This window comes from Salmo salar, chromosome 01 (genome assembly GCF_965601325.2).
Source record: "Salmo salar chromosome 01, fSalSal1, whole genome shotgun sequence".
In the NCBI taxonomy this organism is placed as follows: domain Eukaryota; kingdom Metazoa; phylum Chordata; class Actinopteri; order Salmoniformes; family Salmonidae; genus Salmo; species Salmo salar.
In genome coordinates, this window is record NC_138291.1 from 136,943,662 (window position 1) to 136,964,894 (window position 21,233).

The following is a 21,233-nucleotide window of genomic DNA, read 5'->3' on the forward strand; positions in this document are numbered from 1 at the left end:
TGAGTTGATATATAGTTGTGTTTCTAAGAGGGTGTGTGGTTGATATATGAGTTGATATATAGTATTGTTTCTAAGAGGGTGTGTGGTTGATATATAGTTGTGTTTCTAAGAGGGTGTTTGGTTGATATATGAGTTGATATATAGTTGTGTTTCTAAGAGGGTGTGTGGTTGATATATGAGTTGATATATAGTTGTGTTTCTAAGAGGGTGTGTGGTTGATATATAGTTGTGTTTCTAAGAGGGTGTTTGGTTGATATATGAGTTGATATATAGTTGTGTTTCTAAGAGGGTGTGTGGTTGATATATGAGTTGATATATAGTTGTGTTTCTAAGAGGAGGTGTGGTTGATATATGAGTTGATATATAGTTGTGTTTCTAAGAGGGTGTGTGGTTGATATATGAGTTGATATATAGTTGTGTTTCTAAGAGGGTGTGTGGTTGATATATGAGTTGATATATAGTTGTGTTTCTAAGAGGGTGTGTGGTTGATATATGAGTTGATATATAGTTGTGTTTCTAAGAGGAGGTGTGGTTGATATATGAGTTGATATATGTTTTGTTTTTTACAAGCGTGTGTGTGTGGGTAGACTCACTGAGTGTTCGGAGCAGGAGTGAGCTGAGGCGTTGTGATGCTCTGCTTCAAAGGGGCTGATGCAGGTACTAATGGTTCCACAGGACCAGGGAGAGTAGTGGGCCAGACGCTCCTCACCACGGTACTTACAGTTTATACACTGATCACCTCCACTGTCATGCTGATAGAGAGGAGGGGAGGAGAGAGAGAGAGAAAGAGAGAGAGAGAGAGAGAGAGAGAGAGAGAGAGAGAGAGAGAGAGAAAGAAAATAAGGAGGAATGGAAAGGAGGAGAGAAAGTCACAAAATGAAGTGAAAGGTTGAAACTGTTTTTGATTAATATCCCTGCTTTTGTCTCCCTCAGAGGACTCCCACAAACATAATGTGACTATCTATGCTTTAGCTACCAGTTGCCCAGCAACAGTCACACTCTAAAATAGCTTTGTATTCAACACATATTTTGGGTCAGGATCAAAGCCCACACAAACAACACATAGAGGACTGTATATGTGAGCATTTCTAGACCTTCATTTCATGGGGCATAGGAGTGGATAAAACTGATTACAGTATTCCATTTACACTTGTTCTATGCACAAACTGTCATTCTATGCTCTCTCTCTCTCTCTCTCTCTCTCTCTCTCGTGTTCATAATGTATGCATTAACACACTCTGCGTACGTGCCGGCCTACGTACCTCTGCACCAAAGTCTACGGTGAAGACGGGGGAGGACTGGGAGGGCCTGTTCATGTTGTCGTGGTGATGGTGTGCCCATTGCTCCTGTTTCCGCTTGAACAGATCCTCGTATCCAAGAGGAACACGCCCATAAGAGTCCTGGAGAGTGAGAGAAAGTGAGAGAGAGAGAGCGAGAAAGAGAGAGAAAAAAAGAGAGAAAAAGAGAGAGGAAAAGAGAGAGGGGGAGAGAAGGAAAGAGGTAAAGAGAGAGGGTTAGGATTGGGTGAAAGTTCCCCCCCATGTACAATAAACATCTACGACAACATTAATCATAGCCTTCAAAAGTCGATTGAATAGGAGGAAGAGGGGAGGAGGAGGAGGGCAACGAGGAGGGGAAGCGGAGGAGGTGGAAGAGAAGATGTGGGTGAGAATGAGTTTGCTGAGCTGAGTGGGAGGAGAGGCAGGAGGACAGGGGAAAGACATGACAAAGCCAGTCGTGTTAAGGAGCGCGCATGCGGAGGCGGCTATACTGCACCCGTACCCTGTGCAGCGCTGCTCTGTGCTCCCCCGCCGAGCAGTAGGGACTGTCCAGGGAGGCATATCTCTCTCGGAGGGGGGGCTGGTACACAGAGGAGTGCAGCACCTCGGGAGGCAGGGAGTTACTCCTGGCGTCCTCGCGGTGGTACAGCTGGGGTCTCCACATACGCCGACTGTCATACAGGGGAGCATAGCCACCATGGGCCGGGGCCAGGGGCCCGTACTGGGGGGCCGGCGGGGGGCCGTAGGGAGAAGGACCTGCTCGCTCCCGTGGTGGGGGGAAGGAGGGGTGCTGCTCGGAGTACGGAGGGGCCATGGAAGGCGGCAGAGAGGACTCGAGGACGTGGCTGGAACGCAGGAAGCGGGTCATGCAGGGTTTGTGGTGGTGCATTGTAGAGGTGTAGTAGTTACCTAGAGGAGCAGGGAGGGGGAGAGGACATCAGTGAGTCTAGAAAAGGCTGTTTCAAACAGTATTTCAATGATGAAAGAGTACACAAAAAGGCCCAGGAACAAATGAAAGGTTGAGTCACTTCTATGTTGCGTTCATTAAAAAGCAATAATAAAAGGGTTGGATAGAGTGAAAGAGTGTTCAGAGTGAATAGAATGGCAATGCAAATGAGCAGTTTAGCTAATTCCGGCACTATTACCAGGCAGTAACAGAGTTACCTCTGCTATTGTCTCTGTTAATGAAATTATATAAACACTGTCTCTGAAATGTGGTGCCATGGCTCTGCTCACTGGCTGGCTGGTAGGGTTGTGTGTCGTAGGGAGGTCGGGAGTCCTGGTAGTACAGTTCAGAGGACTGAGGCTGGTGGGGAGGAGGCTGGTGAGGGGGTCCTCTCATTAGGAAGTGCCCTTGTTTGGGATGACCAGAGCCACACTCTACCCTAGACCCCGGACCATGGGGAGAAGGAGCTGAGGAGTGGTTTACAGGCGTCTTTGGAGGAGAAACAGACTTCCTGATAGAGAGAGAGGAGAGAGAGAGAGAGAGAGAGAGAGAGAGAGGATGTCAGACTAGAAATACAACAGGTCTCGCTAAATCCAGATGACACATTAAAGCCAGCGGAAACATTCCACTTTCAGCTTGAACGCTACTCGTTCAGTGACGAGTCATCATCATGAATAACAATACACAGTAGGTGAAAGTAGGTGAAACCACAGTCAGTAGGTGAAACCACAGTCGGTAGGTGAAGCCACAGTCAGTAAGTGAAAGTATTCAAGTGTCTTACTGTTCCATAGAGCCAGATGAGGAGCGGCTGGAGCCTGTGAGTCCGTTGGATCCGTTATCAACAGACCTCTCCCTCTTCATCTCCTCCATCATGTTGCCTCCCCTGGGGATGAGCTGGGGGTGTGTGGAGCCCTCTGTTAGGGACCCCGACCCCACCTTGTCTGAGCCCTTCAGTCCCCCAGCGCAGGCCTCCTCTCCTGAGTCGCCCCCCTCACTACCCATACTCCCCTGGGCTAGGGGGAAGGGCCGGCCCACGCCACTGATCTTCTTGTTTCTCATTCTGTACCTTGAAGTGGGGGGGGAGTGAGTGAAAAAGAGAGAGAGCGAGCGAGAGCAAGAGAGAGGGAGAGAGAAAGAGGGAGAGAAAGAGGGAGCAAGAGAGAGGGAGAGAGAAAGAAAGAGAGAGAGAAAGAGGGAGAGAGAGCGAGAGAGAGGGAGAGAGAAAGAGGGAGAGAAAGAGGGAGAGAGAGAGAGAGAGAGAGAGTGAGAGAGAGAAAAAAAAGAGTGTCGTTCATTTAAACACTAGTTCACAGGAAAGCCTTGACAAGAACAGAGAGGTCTATGTCTCATCGTATGCAAATGAGCATGGCGGTGTTCTCCCTCTCACTTCTCTAGCTCGTCCTGTGTGTGTGCGAAGGTGCAGTTGGATCCTCGAGGACAGCCACCCTGCTGCCGGAGGTCTCGACACATACTGGTCTTATACTTGCTGTTGGGCTGCGGCTGCATGGGGAGGGGACAGACCAAAACAGACAGCATGTCACTCACAACAGTAAACCAGTGAGTTAGTCAAATGCACCGTGGTATTATTCAACGGGCGTATTCTGTTTGCGTATTCCACAGGTGTTATTACATTAAAGGGAGGCGTGTGTGTGTGTGTTTGTGTGTGTGTGTGTGTGTGTGCGTGCGCGGGCTGTCAGCTCCCGTACCTGTGGTGTCTCGTGGCTCTTCTTACTGAAGTTCTGAATAAACTCCACCAGACCATCGACCATCACCTTCACCGCCAGCATCACGCTCTCCAGCTCGTCCCACGATGGAGACGCTGCGTCTACACACAACACCGAGGTCAGACATCAACACCCTCATCTAGTTGTTTTCGAGAACAATACTGGGTGGTCATAGTGTCTGCAGCATCTAAACAAACCCACAAAACACATGTACAGCAGACGTACAGTACGCGCCTGTCTCACATCAACAAGTCAAGAGAGTCACAGTACAACACATCAATAATGTATTACCATATTACCTCTTCTGTCCAGTACTATCATTTATGATGGTCTAAACCTGAAGTCAGCTGCCTGGGGGAAGCTGCTGGGTTCCCTAGGGGCCCTGACCTCCAAGTTGTAGCTTGATCGTACTGTATCTACCTGGGTTGTGGTCGATGTTGGCCAGTAGCTCCAGGTGTGGTCTGAGGCTGTTCAGGTTAGCAGGGTCTCCTGTTCTCTGTAGAACTATAGTCAGCTCCTGGACACTCTTAGCAAAGGACTCTGGGGACTGGAGCTGGGGGAGTGACCACCAACCCGAAAGAGAGAGAGACAAAGGGATGCATAGGGATGTATACAGCACACGTACGGCCATTTAGAGTAGCTTACAGTGAGAAAGCAAGTGCGGTATGTCAAAGTAATGCAGCATATGACGGTAAAACGTTGGGATGACAGAGATGGTTGCCTTGCCAACCACTGACTGAATGAGGTATTAGTGAGCACATGAGTCAGGAAGCTGTCCAGTGCCTCATCAACTATTGATCTGGAATCTCATACGTGACGAACGGAGGGCTGTGCAGTACTGTAGCGATGATTGACTGGTTAGTACGATGAGCGAAGTGATAGGGTGATGAGGACGCAGGGAGCATACCTTATCGATGATAGACTGCATGTGTGACTTGTGGATGAGGTCTCCGTAGAGCAGGGAGGACCACTGCTCAGGGGAGATACGGAGCCCCGCCTCCATGGCGATGTGTACGATCTGGGCGTCGTGCTCGCGGCGCAGCGCCTCGTAGGTACGGAACTCCTCCTTGAGCTGCATCAGCGACGAGTCCTCGTCACGCTTGGTCACCTGGGAGGGGGAGGGACGGGGGAGGGGGAGGGATGGAGGAGAGGAGTGGAGAGGAGAGGGGGAGGTCATACAATTACGAGACTGTGATATTGCTAAGAGAAAAACATCCAGCCAGCCTAGATGTCACTGCGTCCCTCTCATTTGACTGGCAGACATTTGCGTGGTGTCCTCAGACTCGAAACTCAAAACTCAGATCAGGTGTGAGAAACAGAGTTCCCCCCACTCAGAATCTGCCCTATGAGTAATCATCATAAGACACCAGAAATCAAAAAGTGTGTGAATAAATGTGTGTGTATCTCTATCTTAGGACCTTTGCCGCTAAAACAGACCTGTGTCTGTCTATCTGACTGTCTGTGTCTGTCTGTGTCTATCTGACTGTCTGTCTGTCTGTCTGCCTGCCTGTCTGTCTGTATGACTGTCTGAGACTGTCTGTCTGTCTGTCTGTCCTGTCTGTCTGTCTGTCTGTCTGTCTGTCTGTCTGTCTGTCTGTCTGACTGTCTGAGTCTGTCTGTCTGTGTCTGTCTGACTGTCTGTGTCTGTATGTCTGTCTGTCTGACTGTCTGTGTCTGTCTGTATGACTGTCTGTGTCTGCCTGTTTGTCTGCCTGTCTGTGTCTGACTGTCTGTCTGTCTGTTTGCCTGCCTGCCTGTCTGTCTGCCTGTCTGTGTCTTTTTGACTGTCTATGTGTCTGTCTGACTTTCTGTCTGTGTCTGTCTGACTGTCTGTGTCTGCCTGTCTGTCTGCCTGTCTGTGTCTGTCTGTCTGTGTCTGTATGACTGTCTGTCTGTGTCTGTCTGTCTGTCTTTCTGTATGACTGTCTGTGTCTGTCTGTCTGTCTGTCTGTCTGTCTGTCTGTCTGTCTGTCTGTCACACACACACACACACACACACACACACACACACACACACACACACACGACACACACACACACACACACACACACACACACACACACACACACACACACACACACACACACAGACACTTCCTTGTCACCAGCAGACTGTTTCATTCCATCACTTGGAGTTTTCTGATATTTATTGAGTATGTAGAGGACCATTTTGAGTTGTATGTGTTTCCATTCTCAGCTAATTTGCCACAATTGGCTATACACATCTAAACCAAAGATCAGATTTTTAAATCTCCGGGAGAGATTCAGCAACACCATCTGTGCACATGGTAAGTGACACTCAGAAGCTTTCTCCACTGCTGGGCATCATAAGCGCCAGGGGGCAGAAGATGGCAGAGTCGCTCTTCCGTAAGAGTGGTTCATTAATCAAATGGGATTGGTGGTACAGCATAGTGTGTATTGATATCTATAGCAGTGTTGTAAGTAAGATAAAGTGATCATTTTAGAGCACTTTGGTGAAACCGCTGAATCAGTGTCCTTTCTATTACCCCTATATTGTGTGTGCGTGGGTGTGTATCTGTGTGTGTGTGTGTGTGTGTGTGCACATGCGTGCGTGCGTGCGTGAGTGCATCATACGTGCTTTTGAAAGCAAACATTGCCCACAATGTACAACATAATATAAAATACAATACAAATATGTCTTACCTTAAAGCAGGAGGCTCTGTAGAGCAGCTGGACCACGTGTCCGATGGAGGTCTTGGAGGCCTGGGGGAACCTAGCTTCCAGTTTCTGGACCACAAACAGCACCAGTACCTTCCTGGACAAAGCTGAGCCGTCCTCTAGGGCCAGCAACACCAGCTTTAGAGCGTCCTCCTGCATCGCTGGATGACGATACAGACAGCTTTCATTATACACAAAGGACGTAGTACTGTAGTACTTGAACGCAAGAGATCTGCTAGTACACACTAAGTACATAACGCCTGATACATCAGCCTAACGTCACTACAGTAAAACGGGATGGGGAGATTAGAATCCTGAAGGCCAGGGTGGGAGTTCTACAGGTGTTTCATTGGTGTCTTCAGACTTGAAACTCAAAACTCAGATCAGGTGTGAGAAACAGAGTTCCCCCCACTCAGAATCTGCCCTATGAGTAATCATCATAAGACGCCAGTCTCTATGAGGTTCAACAGCCCATAGCAAACCTTATGGCTATCACTTATTCACAAAACACATCAGTTCATCATGTGATTGACAGGTGTATTATCCTATCATCATCAGTTGGTATGATTGACAGGTGTGTTATCCAGTCACCACCCACCAGGCCCCAGGAACTGGCATCCCCGTGCCCTGACGGCGGCCCACAGGTTGGCAGAGAGCTGCTGTGGGTTCTGGTGCTGCAGGATGAGCTCTGTGACGGTACGTTCCCCTAGCGACCGGCCAGCCCGCACCGCACGTACCCGCCCCTCCTCTTCCACCAGCTGGCAGTTGACCAGTGTCACCAGCTTCCTCTGCATGGGTCGACTGAGCGCGCTCGGACTGAGGGTCACCACACCTGCATGGTGGAGAGAGGGGAGGTCAAAGGTCAGAAGACAGGTCCTGCACACTGAAATACTAGCCTGGTCCTTGATCTGTTTGTGTTGCCTTGCCAATCAATCAATCAAATGTATTTATAAAGCCCGTTTTACGTCAGCCAATGTCACAAAGTGCTATACAGAAACCCAAACAGATCTGGGACCAGGTTACTTAAATACTACCACAGAGACAGCTCACTGCCACACTCAGTTATTGTTTACCAGAGCGACAGGTTAATTATAGTCTAAAACGAGTCTGTATGGGGACGGAGAAACTGTACGTTGCCGCCCCGCAACAGAAAAACACTATATTTCTGTAGTAAATTTCTCATAGGAGACCAGAGTGATGAAAACAGTGTCTTAAAACACTTTATTACAGTGAGTCTATAAAAAAGCAGGGCCGGATGACCTCAGTAACCTCTCTATTTCTGTGATCATCACAAAAACAGTTGACAGAGCTGCTGAGCAGTTTAACTGCACCTCTCAACTCGTCACAGAGAGCTTTCCAGGTGAATTACACCCAATAAACAGACCACTTCGGCATGACAATTGGCTTTTAAAAGCACTCAAGGGTTCCTGCCCGTCACACACATCGCTTTATGGGTCCTAGGAGAGGGATTTCCCATCCTCCGTCTTGCAATAATTGCTACAGATAATCTAGTCTACAATATGCTGTATATCTGTGAATGAGACGTAATCAAGTATATGCTGAATATGAATTGACATGCAGGGGAACCAAGGGACAAAGTGGTGGTGGATAAAGTGATATTATTAGTTTAACGTTTAAAAAAATAAAAACATTTGGCCAATTAACTGTTTTCTTGTCTAATCTAATCTTGTCATCTAATTCAATGATTCCTATGAAACTACTGTAACTGAAACTACTTCCACACTTATTACATTTCCTTTTGATATAATGTGCGGCTTCTGATTTTGTGTTGGTGTGGGGGGCCCAGGTTCCATATCGCCTTACAGAGTGGATAGGTTTCCGGGCTGAAGCCCTGAGTGTCGCTGCTTTTACATGCTCTGACGCAAACGTTCCCACCACATTAAACTCAGACCCTGAGAATAACAGGAAATGCTGTGTTCCTCTACACACACACACGCACACGCACACGCACACACACACTTATCAACACAGCTCTGGTACCTTTTCCTCCACTGATGGGTTTGAGATAGAGAGCCAGCTCTTCCACACACACCCTGCACACCTCATAGTGCTCTACCTCCACAGCACTGCTCAGAGTCACAGGCTGGGACTCCAAGACCTGGGAACATACCACAAACACAACAAGTCATCATCATTATCATTGTCGTCATTGTTGTTATCGTCACTCACTAGCGGTTCTGGGGGGGGGGGGGCAGTGCCCCTGTGACAACAATTTTGGACCCCCTTGTGGCCCCCCTAAATGTGGAGTATGAAATAATTTTTACATAACAAATTTCTGCTATCTTTCTTTTTTTACATCCGTTATTAATGTAACTGGCCCCTCTAACAGTACAACTGGCCCCAGCTTGGCCCCCCCAGTTGAAATGGTCTAGAACCGCCACTGGTCAATATCATCATTATTGTCATCATTGTTATCATCATCATCAGAAGAAGAACAGCAGCAACAACAACACGTGCTGTACCCACCTGAGCTCCCACCAGCTGTAGCAGGGCACAGTTGACGGGCAGGAGGTCAATGTCAGTGCTGATGGCTGTCTGGTCGAAGGGGCAGGCCTTGCGATGCAGCTTGTGCAGACAGGTCTTACACACGGTGTGCGAGCAGCCCAGACTGATGGGCTTGTGGCCATTGCTGTCAAACTCATTGTAGCAGATGGGGCAGGAGAGGAACTCTGTCCATTGGGCTGCCTGCACTGGCATCCTGCTGCCTGTCCTGCCTGCTGTCACCTCTGGAGGGTGGTGTCTCACTCAGGGGGATCGCATGCCACCACACCCCGACAGCTCAATGACAACTGGTAGAGAAGAAGAAAGAAAGTAGGTTAGAGTGCAGGTCAGCAGCAGACCGGTCATCGCCAGAGAGACCTTGCACTCCGTGTATTCTCCATTGAGCAAGATTTTTTAGTCCTGCACTAGGCTTTCAATCTGTGTCTGGGAAACTGGCCTGTCATGTTTTTGTCTTTTATTGCCTTCCAAAAACCACAGGTGCAAACTGCTCGGGTGAAATGCGCGATAAATCTGGCACCCAGTGGCGAAAGACGCCTTAGCTGTTTCACAACCAGAATCTTGGAAGAGAAAGGAGAGCGGTGGGCGGCAGTCTCTCCATGCTTTCTTTCTTTCCCCTCCCTTCTATCCCCCTGCCTGTGAACAAACACCCCTCTCCTCCACTACCCGCTACCATTTGTAAGGGAGGTGGTTTACTGAACCACGCTCGCATGAGTTACCTTGTCCCGAGACCTGAAGACTGCGTTAACTCCCTGGTCTAATGCATAGGTTTTAGCTCGGTGGGCTAACACAGTCTTAGGGAAAACGGGAGACCCGAGATTTGAACCCCAGTTGGTAAAACACCCTTAACCCCACCCTTTTTCCCCCCCCAGCCCCACCCTCTCGCTGATGCCCTCCCTGCCAGTCCATCATGCCTCCTCCTGGGTTAGGGTGGAGAGGCCTTCTTTGGCTGGCTACTGACCCTGGAGGTGACCTGCCCTGGCATTGTCCTATCAGTCTTATTTATACACCGACTGAGTACAAGGTCAGATTTACACACCCTCTCTCTCTCTCTCTCTCTCTCTCTCTCTGCACGCCATCACAGAGCACAGGATTATAAATACTCTGAGTGAAATTCAAGACAGCAACAGGATGGTCACAGAGGGAGACACAGAGATAGAGATAGAACATGCGCATACTGCCAGTTGGTTGAGGATAATCACGACAGGTGATGATTTGTATTTTTATTCGGATCCCCATTAGCCGTTGAAGAAGCAGCAGCTATTCTTCCTGGGGTCCACACAACGACAAACAATAACACCCTGAACAAAGAACAACATGACCCGCAAGAAGAAGAAAGAGAAAAGAAAGAGAAATAAATAAATGAATCATACTAAGAACAACGTGTGGGTGTGGGTGTGTGTGTAGAGTGTGTGGGTGTGTTTGTCTCTTCACAGTCCACTTTGTTCCTTGAGGTGTTGTTTTCTCTTTTTTTTGTTAAACTGATTTTATTGCTTGCCTGAGTTACCTGAGGTGGAAGAGAATTCCATGAATAAAGTCAGTGCTCTTTACCGTACTGTGCATCACCAAGCCTCTGTTCTCGACTTGGGGACAGTAAAGAGACCCCTGATTGAGTGTCTTGTAGGGTTTGTATGGATATTTTTTTAGATGTACTTTAACTGGCTGAAGAGACAATTTGGTACTTTCAGCACGTCAATACTTCTTACAAAGACCAGCAATGATGCAGTCAATCTCTCCTGATGATCTGGCCAATAAGCAAGTCTGCAAGCTTTTAGACCAGTGGTCTTCAAATCTTACCCTGGTTTTCTGTTCTACCTGATAATTAATTCCACCCACCTGATTTCCCAGGTCTAAATCAGTCCCAGATTAGAGGGAAATCATTCAACTGTACTATATCCAAGCAGCAGCAGCACCACGACTTAACTTCCCTGCATGCAACAGCTGCATCGACAGACAGACAGGCAGCTGCTAGTTGGAACCAACTGCACCATCATACCCACCCCTCACCCCATTCATGGCATGAAGAAGTTGCATCAGGCTGGCTTAGAGCTGGCTCTACCAGGGTAACCTGTATGGTCTTCTTGCTGTCTTGCAAAAAGACTATACAGGTTATGCAACAGAAGAATGCACTGCTGTTCACAATCAATCATTGTGCAGACAGAGGGAGTCACCATGGATATTGACCCTGAAGGACAGGTTCTGTGAGGAAAGTTTTCAATTCAAAACTGAAACGTTGCATAAATGACACGCTTGGCTACAATTCTATCTAGGCTACTAAAATATCAAGCTCTTCAAGCATCTAAATAGGATAAACACTTGGACAGTTTTGCATTGATATACTCTGCAGAATAAAACGCAAGTAACTTATTCAAGTAAATAAAACCACTTGGTTTAAGTGTGCAAGTTATGATTGCGCATTCAATTACTTTTTTCCGCAAAATTACGCACCATCCAAGCGTCCAAGGGAGCGATGTGTCCACATTGCCTCTGCCGCGTGGACAGCTCCGTGCTGATCTTGCGTGTCATGTTTCCGCGAGGGCGCTGATCCTGAATATTAACGCCACGAGCTTCACGCAACAGTTGAGCTCGGTCACTGGCTCACGGACCAAAGTGAAAATGCATGTGACAACAAAACGTGTAAAGGCTACGGGGGAAGTTTTTTTTGCCCTTAAATTAGTTGCGGTGAAGTCACTGGGCGGGTAACCATAAATATCATTTGAACCACAGTGAGTGAGTCAGTGTCACGTTGAAACCACCTGTTCCTGACTGTAAACTATAGAGACATCCTGTTTTTCGTGGTGCCCCATCATGTTAACCGCCTCCTTGTGATATACAGTCTCATATAATCGGTAATCCCCCCCCCCCCCCCCCCCAAAGTCTTCCACAAAAAGATACAATGTAACATTTAGCTGTACACATTTGTCTCTACACATTTGGCCCCTCACATTTGTCTCTCCTCACACATATGCCCCAGTCAGTCCTCGCATGCTGCCTGTAGAGTTCTATGTTGGCTCTTGAAATGTACCCAGCATGCCTCAAGAGAACAGCATGTGTTCTATAATCTAAAGGACTGCCTGTTATTCTAAATGGACATCATGCAGTCCGCTGATGGACAGGCCCTCATGTTAGCCAGCTGGTTGGTCCCCACCCCTACTCCTCTGCCGCCCTCTAAGAACCTGAACCCTTGGAATGCTAGGAGCAGTGAAGACATGTGCGATTTGAAGGTTGATCCTGACGGACTGGTGCTTAAGATTACAGCATCACGACCCCAGAGCTAGAACAACCTGTTCTAGACCAGTGGTTCTCAACCTTTTTCCGGTTACTGTACCACCAACTGAATTCTGCTCTGCCCGGAGTACCCCTGAAGTAACCCCTCGTGCATTTTACCAATAAGCCTATATTCTCATGAGTCTTCTCAAGTACCCCCTGTGGATAGGCCAAGTACCCCTGTGGACAGGCCAGGTACCTCCTGTGGATAGGCCAGGTACCCCTGTGGATATGCCAGGTACCCCCTGTGGACATGCCAGGAACCCCCTGTGGACAGGCCAAGTACCCCCTGTGGACAGGCCAGGTACCCCCTGTGGACAGGCCAGGTACCCCTGTGGATAGGCCAGGTACCCCCTGTGGATAGGCCAGGTACCCGCTGTGGACAGGCCAGGTACCCGTCGTGGACAGGCCAAGTACCCCTGTGGATAGGCCAGGTACCCCCTGTGGATAGGCCAGGTACCCCCTGTGGACAGGCCAGGTACCCCCTGTGGACAGGCCAAGTACCCCCTGTGGACAGGCCAGGAACCCCCTGTGGACAGGCCAGGTACCTGTCGTGGACAGGCCAAGTACCCCTGTGGATAGGCCAGGTACCCCTGTGGATAGGCCAGGTACCCCCTGTGGACAGGCCAGGTACCCCCTGTGGATAGGCCAGGTACCCCCTGTGGATAGGCCAAGTACCCCTGTGGATAGGCCAGGTACCCCTGTGGACAGGCCAGGTACCCCCTGTGGATAGGCCAAGTACCCCTGTGGATAGGCCAAGTACCCCTGTGGATAGGCCAAGTACCCAAAGGAGTCCTAGTACACCTGGTTGGGAACAACTGTTCTAGACAGTGGTGGAAAAAGTACTCAACAGTCATACTTGAGTAAAAGTAAAGATACCTTAATAGAAAATGACTCAAGTAAAAGTAAGTCACCCAGTAAAATACTCCATGAGTAAGTCTAAAAGTATTTGGTTAAAAAAATTATAAATAATTTCAAAATCCTGATATTAAGAAAACTAGCACCATTTTCTTGTTTTTTAAATTTACCGAAAGCCAGGGGCACACACCAACACTCAGACATCATTTACAAACAAAGCATTTGTGTTTAGTGAGTCCTCCAGATCAGAGGCAGTAGGGATAACAAGGGATGTTCTCTGTTTAGTGAGTCCTCCAGATCAGAGGCAGTAGGGATGACCAGGGATGTTCTCTGTTTAGTGAGTCCTCCAGATCAGAGGCAGTAGGGATGACCAGGGATGTTCTCTGTTTAGTGAGTCCTCCAGTTCAGAGACAGTAGGGATGACCAGGGATGTTCTCTGTTTAGTGAGTGAATTTGACTATTTTCCTGTCCTGCTAAGCATTCAAAATGTAACAAGTACTTTTGGGTGTCAAGGAAAATGTAAGGAGTAAAAAGTACAATATTTTCTTAAGGAATGTAAAAAGTAGTCAAAAATAGAAATAGTAAAGTACTCCCAAAAAAATGACTTAAGTAGTACGTTAAAGTATTGTTACTTAAATACTTTACACCACTGGTTCTAGACTGTGCGCGCGCGCGCGAATGCCTGTGTGTTTTGAAGGGGGCTATTCTCTTGTAAAGAGGACAGCTGGGCTTGTCCTGCACAAGTAAACCATGCTGTTCCAGACATGGCCTTAGGACACCAGTCTCCCCATCACTCTACCAACCAGGCCCTCAGAGTACAGTACAATACAGTACATTTCAACCGGTGACAGGGCTGAGATTTCACACAAACATCTCTGTGGAGGGCAATGAAATATAGAATACGGAATACTGCGAGTGCGCTTCAATAAAACGAGTCACTGTCATTAACGTCTGTTTGAGTCATGAAACAAGACGGCCACAAACCTAATCCCTATTCAATCCCTACCCCCTTAATGAGTTCAACACTATATTCCCCTGGATGATATAGCTTGGTCTTTGCTCTGAACAAGTCATCAGAGAAATAGAATCAATCAAGGTCTTTTCAAAACAAAGTGTTTGTAGAAAAAACAACAACAAGCACGTCTAGTATCTATCCTGTTGCCTAGTCACTTTATCCATACCTACCTATATGTACATATCTACCTCAATTACTCATACCGCTGCACATTGCCTTAGTACTGGTGCTCCCTGTATATAGCCATGATTTTTTTACTCTTCGCTGTTATTTGTTATTCACTGTGTATTTATTCCTCATGCCACTATTTCCATTTTTTTTATATCTTTAACTCCGCGTGTTAGCATTTCACTGTTAGTCTACCCCTGCTGTTTACAAAGCAAGTGACAAATAACGTTGGATTTTATTTGACGTTGTTTCCTCTTCCTGTGTTAAAAAATAACAACACTGTTTATTTCCTACTGTTGTTTATCAGTTTGGATTTCTATTCAGTCATTATTTCACAACTTCATTGGGAGAGGGACTTTCAAACATATTCCATATCTCAGGGTTAATATAAGTATTATATTAAATTAACCATTTGAAATGATCATCTTAAAAATAAGACAACTGCAGTACTCTATAAACACAACTAGAAGTGCAACTTTACAATTGTCGGTCTAGTGATAGTTGGCCTGGGGCACATTATAGGCTGTACATCAGGATGTATTTACTTTGATTTCAAAAGGCCTTTTGTGTATTCATTCTGGCATAGATAGGCTACGTTGGCAGTGGGTGGCACTGGCACATGTCACTCCTGAGAGATCAAACTGTACACGGAAGTAGGTGCCACAGTAATTCTCAGAGCATGCATTTTGTTATGCAACTTCATTGAACAGCCTCTTTGTGTAACAGTGTCTAACATTATCTGTTACACTGATGCCGCTGTGCAAAGGAGCCTAATGTAATAATAGGCTAGGTCTAATGGCAATTTTGACAATGCCAATTTTGAAGACAAATTATTTTTAGTAGGTTTCCATTCCTGACTGTATATAGGCCTATATGCAAAAAATATATATTGAAATAGACCTATCATGATGAAATCGTGCATGGCTCCTAAATGCAGTAATGGTACCCCATAATAAATGATCTGCCTGCAGATATTAAGTACGAAGGTGAACAGTTGCCAACTACTATAACTGTGTATGGACTCGACCATCATCAGGTGCCACAAACTGTTTGGCAGCATGCAACACCTCTAAAAATCATAATTGGGACAACAAGCTGAAAGTCGCGCCTCTCGCTGTCACTTACCTTAGGCACTGTAACGGAGTACTATAATAATCATATTTTTATCGTCCAAGAGAGCAAACGGAAAAGATCTTCATCAGTTGCAATGGAACCACAGCAATCAAACCAATAATATAGTCCCCGTATTTAAAACATCATTTCAGCACATCAATTTACTGCTATTTGCTCCAATTTCTCTATTCATTCCCATCCTATGCGACATGTTCGCTCAAAGGTACGCTACCTCGGTTTGACAACTGGGTATAACGATCGCGTAGCCTACTGTATCACTCCGCTTCCAGTTTTTGAACTGCGTGCCTTGGGCAGGCGCGTCTTGATCAACAGGAGAGTGTTTTGTGGTAAAACGAGCTGTACAAAATAATATATATTCCAATTTCACCTCGAATCCTTGTTTATAATGGTTGTGCGTATGTGGTACTATTTTCATGTTATGGGCAAGGATAAAGACGTAAAGGGGCAAAGCCGGAACAAGCCGCTTTTCGAGGCGTGGGCTGCATCGTTTTTAAAGAGACAGAGGATGCGATAAGACCGCTAGACGCAATGCTCCATGCATGTTTTGGCCCTATAATGGCAACCCCCTATCGAATTGACTGTCTCAGTGTCTCCACTTGCTTAAGTTTTAATCTCATTTGTCTAATAGTATAATCTAATGCAAGATAAGCCACTTAACTTGAAGAGAAAGAAAAAGTGCAGTGTATCCAGAATGTTGTAGCATTCTGTAATACATCCGCTATTAAGCTACTGTGTAATAACAGAATAGAATAATGAATAGAATAATGAATCTACCTGTAACAACCCTAATGAGCATCTTGAGTGAGTTAGCTCTTACTGGGATCTAGGCTTTGGCACTGATTGTAGTAATGCTGTAGAAATGGCAGAAACGTGGTTCAGAGGATGGAGAACGGAAGGCCCGATGCTCCCCTCTCCTCCATTCCTCATTCATAATGAAAGGGTCTTAAACAGCACTTTACACATACACACACACACACACACGACCACACGCTACTCCCTTTTACAGTCACCCTGTGTCCCTCTCTGAGGGGACCCTGAGGATGAGAGAAGTGTTGGGTTGCACTGAGCTGAGTGTGTTGGACATTTCTGGAGCAAAGGGATAAAAGAGAAAGAGAAGAGAGTGACTGAGAGAGAGAAAGAAGGGAGGGGAGAGGGAGAGAAAGAGCAAGAAACCCTCTCAGACATGCTGATGAATCCACTCATATAGTATTCATGCTCAGTGAGGCACACAGATGCCGTCGGACCATATACTGTAACTGGGGCATATAATGACTTTCTCCCTCACTCTCTATATCTTACTCACGCAGAACACATAGCCTACATACCAACACACAAAGACACCAACGTATTATAGAGCAGTCACTTATACATATATAAATATTGATTCATACATTCCATTCCATTCCTACGCTCACAAACATTAATCCAGGATTATGTGTCTTGGAGGTTCCCTTTGTCTACATGTAAGGCTTCATTCCAAGTGAAATGTCAGAAAGAAATTCCCATCATCCAAATACTGCAGGTGCCACCTTGTGGCCATCTATAAAAGTCTACAACACAATATGCAGTCAAAACCACTACGGACTACAAAAGAACTGCTGATTTAAACAGACACACATTTAATCAATGAGACATTACGCAATATTCATATAGACAGGTAACGGCATATTGGTAAACTGACCTAACGTGTGCAAAGTCTGATTTGTCAACCAGCATAAGAATATATTATTATGTGGTTCGCAAGTCAAGTAGTAAAACGAAAACCAAATCCAAAACAGGGTAGGCAACAACATCTCCATGCCAACATCTCGTGAAGAGGGCATGACAGCATCTCTCCCCTCTCGGAGGTTGAAAAGATTTGGCATGGGCCCTCGTATCCTCAAAAAGTTATACAGCTTCACCATCAAGAGCATCTTGACTGGCTGCATCACCGCTTGGTATGGCAAATGCACCACCCTCGACCGAAAAGCGCTATCGAGGGTGGTGCGGACAGCCTAGTACATCACTGGGGCAAAACTCCCTGCCATCCAGGACTTCTATATCAGGCGGTGTCGAGGAAGGGCTGAAAAATCGACAAAGACTCCAACAATTCAATCCATAAACTGTTCACTCTGCTAAACAGGTCCGGAACATCGGCTGTTGGACCAACAGGCTCATAGACAGCTTCTACCCCCAAGCCATAAGACTGTTAAATAGTTAATTAATGGTTACCCGGACTACCTGCACTGACTCTATGCACATTCACAATACTATACACTGAGTGTATAAAAATTAGGAACACCTTCATAATTTTGTGTTGCACCCCCTTTCGCCATCCGAACAGCCTCAAATCGTCGGGGTACGGGCTCTACAAGGTGTCGAAAGCATTCCACTGGGATGCTGGCCCATGTTGACTCCAATGCTTCCCACATTTGTGCCAAGTTGGCTGAATGTTCTTTGGGTGTTGGACCATTCTTGATACACACGGAAAACTGTTGAGCATGAAAAAGCATCGTTGCGGTTCTTGACACAAACCGGTGCACCTGGCACATACCACCATACCCCGTTAAAAGGCACATAAATATTTGTCTTGCCCATTCACCTTCTGAATGGCACACATACACAATCCAAGTCTCAATTGAGAGCCAGACCCTGTCCCCCGGTGCGAACACCGGGGTCTCACTGCAGTGACGGTCCGTGCTGGTCTTTTGGTGCAGTGCGGCCTGCTGGAGGTGACCATGGGCAGCTTCCCAGGTCTCCTCCGCGTGTCTGAACCAATCGTCCACCGCAGGAGCCTCGGTCTGACTCTGATGCCGCAGTACCAGAACCGGCTGGTACCCCAATACATACTGAAAGGGGGAGAGGTTAGTGGAGGAGTGGCGGAGTGAGTTCTGCGCCATCTCTGCCCAGGGCACGAACGCCACCCACTCCCCCGGCCGGTCCTGGCAATAGGACCGCAGAAACCTGCCCACATCCTGCTTCACTCTCTCCACCTGCCCATTACTCTCGGGGTGGAAACCCGAGGTGAGGCTGATCGAGACCCCCAAACGTTCCATGAACGCCCTCCTAACTCTCGAAGTGAACTGGGGATCTCGATCAGACACTATATCCTCTGGCACCCCGTAGTGCCGGAAGACGTGTGCAAACAGGGCCTCCGCAGTTTGTAGGGCCGTAGGGAGACCGGGCAGAGGGAGGAGACGACAGGACTTAGAGAAACGATCCACAACGACCAGGATCGTGGTGTTTCCCTGTGAGGGAGGAAGATCCGTTAGAAAATCCACCGACAGGTGTAACCAAAGCCGTTGTGGAACGGGTAAGGGATGTAGCTTACCTCTGGGCAAGTGTCTAGGAGCCTTACACTGGGCGCACACCGAGCAGGAGGAAACATAAACCCTCACGTCCCGAGCCAAGGTGGACCACCAGTACTTCCCAGTCAGACAGCGCACCGTCCGACCGATCCCCGGATGACCAGAGGAGGGTGATGTGTGGGCCCAATAGATCAACTGGTCACGGACAGCAGACGGAACGTACTGACGCCCGACGGGACACTGGAGTGGAGCGGGCTCTGTACGCAACACCTGCTCAATGTCCGCGTCCAGCTCCCACACGACCGGCGCTACCAGGCAGGAGGCCGGGAGAATGGGAGTCTGATCCATGGGCCGCTGCTCTGTGTCATACAGCCGGGACAGTGCGTCTGCCTTCACATTCTGGGAACCTGGTCTGTAAGACAGGGTAAACACAAAACGGGTAAAGAACATGGCCCACCTTGCCTGACGAGGATTCAGTCTCCTAGCTGCCCGGATGTACTCCAGATTGCGGTGGTCAGTCCAGATGAGGAAAGGGTGTTTAGCCCCCTCAAGCCAATGTCTCCACGCCTTCAAAGCCTTGACCACAGCCAAAAGCTCCCGGTCCCCCACATCATAGTTCCGCTCCGCCGGGCTGAACTTCTTCGAGAAGAAAGCACAGGGGCAGAGCTTCAGTGGCGTGCCCGAGCACTGAGAGAGCATGGCTCCAATCCCAGCCTCGGACGTGTCCACCTCCACTATGAATGCCAAAGAGGGATCCGGATGGGCCAGCACAGGAGCCGAGGTAAACAGAGCTCTCAGGTGCCCAAAAGCCCTGTCCGCCTCAACCGACCACTGCAGACGTACAGGACCCCCTTCAGCAGTGAGGTAATGTGAGCAGCCACCTGGCCAAAACCCCGGATAAATCTCCGGTAGTAATTGGCAAACCCTAAAAATCGCTGCACCTCCTTTACCGTGGTGGGAGTCGGCCAATTACGCACGGCTGCTATGCGGTCACTCTCCATCTCCACCCCTGATGTGGAAATGCGATACCCTAGGAAGGAGAGGGCCTGCTGAAAGAACAGGCATTTCTCAGCCTTGACGTACAGGTCATGCTCCAACAGTCATCCAAGTACCTTGCGCACCAAGGACACATGCTCGGCACGTGTAGCGGAGTATATCAGAATGTCATCAATATACACCACTACACCCTGCCTGTGCAGGTCCCTGAAAATCTCATCTACAAAGGCCGGGAAGACTGATGGAGCATTCATCAACCCGTACGGCATAACGAGGTACTCATAATGCCCTGAGGTGGGACTAAACGCCGTCTTCCACTCGTCTCCCTCCCGGATACGCACCAGATTGTACGCACTCCTGAGATCCAGTTTAGTGAAGAAGCACGCCCCGTGTATTGACTCAATTGCCGTGGCGATAAGAGGTAGCGGGTAACTGTACTTCACCGTGATTTGATTGAGACCTCTATAGTCAATGCACGTGCGCAGACCTCCATCCTTCTTCTTCACAAAAAAGAAACTCGAGGAGCCGGGTGAAGTGGAGGACCGAATGTACCCCTGACACAGGGATTCGGAAGACATATGTCTCCATAGCCACCGTCTCCGCTTGCGACAGGGGATACATGTGACTCCTGGGAAGTGCAGTGTTTACCAGGAGATTTATCGCACAATCCCCCCGTCAATGGGGGGGTAATTGAGTCGCCTTCTTTTTACAGAAGGCGAGAGCCAAATCGGCATATTCTGGGGGAATGCGCACGGTGGAGACCTGGTCTGGACTTTCCACCGTGGTAGCACCAACGGAAACCCCTACACACCTCCCCGAGCACTCTCGCGACCACCCCGTGAGAGCCCTCTGTTGCCAGGAAATGGTGGGGTTATGACGAGCCAACCAGGGAAGGCCTAGTACCATGGGAAACGCAGGAGAGTCAATGAGAAAGAGACTGATTCTCTCCTCGTAACCCCCCTGCGTCTCAGGGAGATGGTGGCTTCCCTGATTAGTCCGGATCGTAATGGTCGACTATCCAGAGCGTGAACCGGGAAAGGTCTATCTACAGGAATAATGGGGATCCCTAAACTAAGAGCTAACACTCTGTCGATATAATTCCCAGCTGCGCCTGAATCAACGAACGCGTTATGCTGGGAATGCAGGGAGAACTCAGGGAAACAAACAGGTACAAACAGGTGGACAACAGAGGACTCTGGATGAGAGTGGTGCAGACTCACCTGGAGTGACGCCAGAGTGCCCTGACTGCTGCCTCGACGCCCAGAGGGACCAACCCGGCACCGACCGGCAGTGTGCCCTCTGCGGCCACAGATGGTGCACGTGAAGGCCCCTCCTCCAGCCTCCCTACACGCAGCCCCT

The 21,233-nt window shown here is 48.2% G+C and overlaps 1 protein-coding gene across 4 annotated transcripts in view; it reads right to left on the reverse strand.

The window, feature by feature from the left end:
• Positions 1-21,233, reverse strand: part of rc3h2 (ring finger and CCCH-type domains 2) — a 41,013-nt gene that overhangs the window by 7,302 nt on the left and 12,478 nt on the right. Inside the window, exons 1-14 of one of the 4 annotated variants that reach the window (XM_014125889.3) lie at positions 15,583-16,008; positions 9,117-9,439; positions 8,631-8,748; positions 7,228-7,461; positions 6,615-6,790; positions 4,858-5,058; positions 4,371-4,503; positions 3,933-4,051; positions 3,614-3,726; positions 3,008-3,286; positions 2,517-2,737; positions 1,783-2,189; positions 1,263-1,400; positions 594-752 (exon numbers count right to left, since the gene is read on the reverse strand). In XM_014125889.3, the coding sequence (XP_013981364.1) occupies positions 594-752; positions 1,263-1,400; positions 1,783-2,189; positions 2,517-2,737; positions 3,008-3,286; positions 3,614-3,726; positions 3,933-4,051; positions 4,371-4,503; positions 4,858-5,058; positions 6,615-6,790; positions 7,228-7,461; positions 8,631-8,748; positions 9,117-9,347 (2,529 nt within the window). In that variant the 5' untranslated portion in view covers positions 9,348-9,439; positions 15,583-16,008. Of the gene's footprint in view, positions 1-593; positions 753-1,262; positions 1,401-1,782; positions 2,190-2,516; positions 2,738-3,007; positions 3,293-3,613; positions 3,727-3,932; positions 4,052-4,370; positions 4,504-4,857; positions 5,059-6,614; positions 6,791-7,227; positions 7,462-8,630; positions 8,749-9,116; positions 9,440-11,597; positions 11,852-15,582; positions 16,009-21,233 lie in introns of those variants that run through there. The other 3 variants (XM_014125877.3, XM_014125887.3, XM_082978827.1) reach the window with 3 other exon arrangements.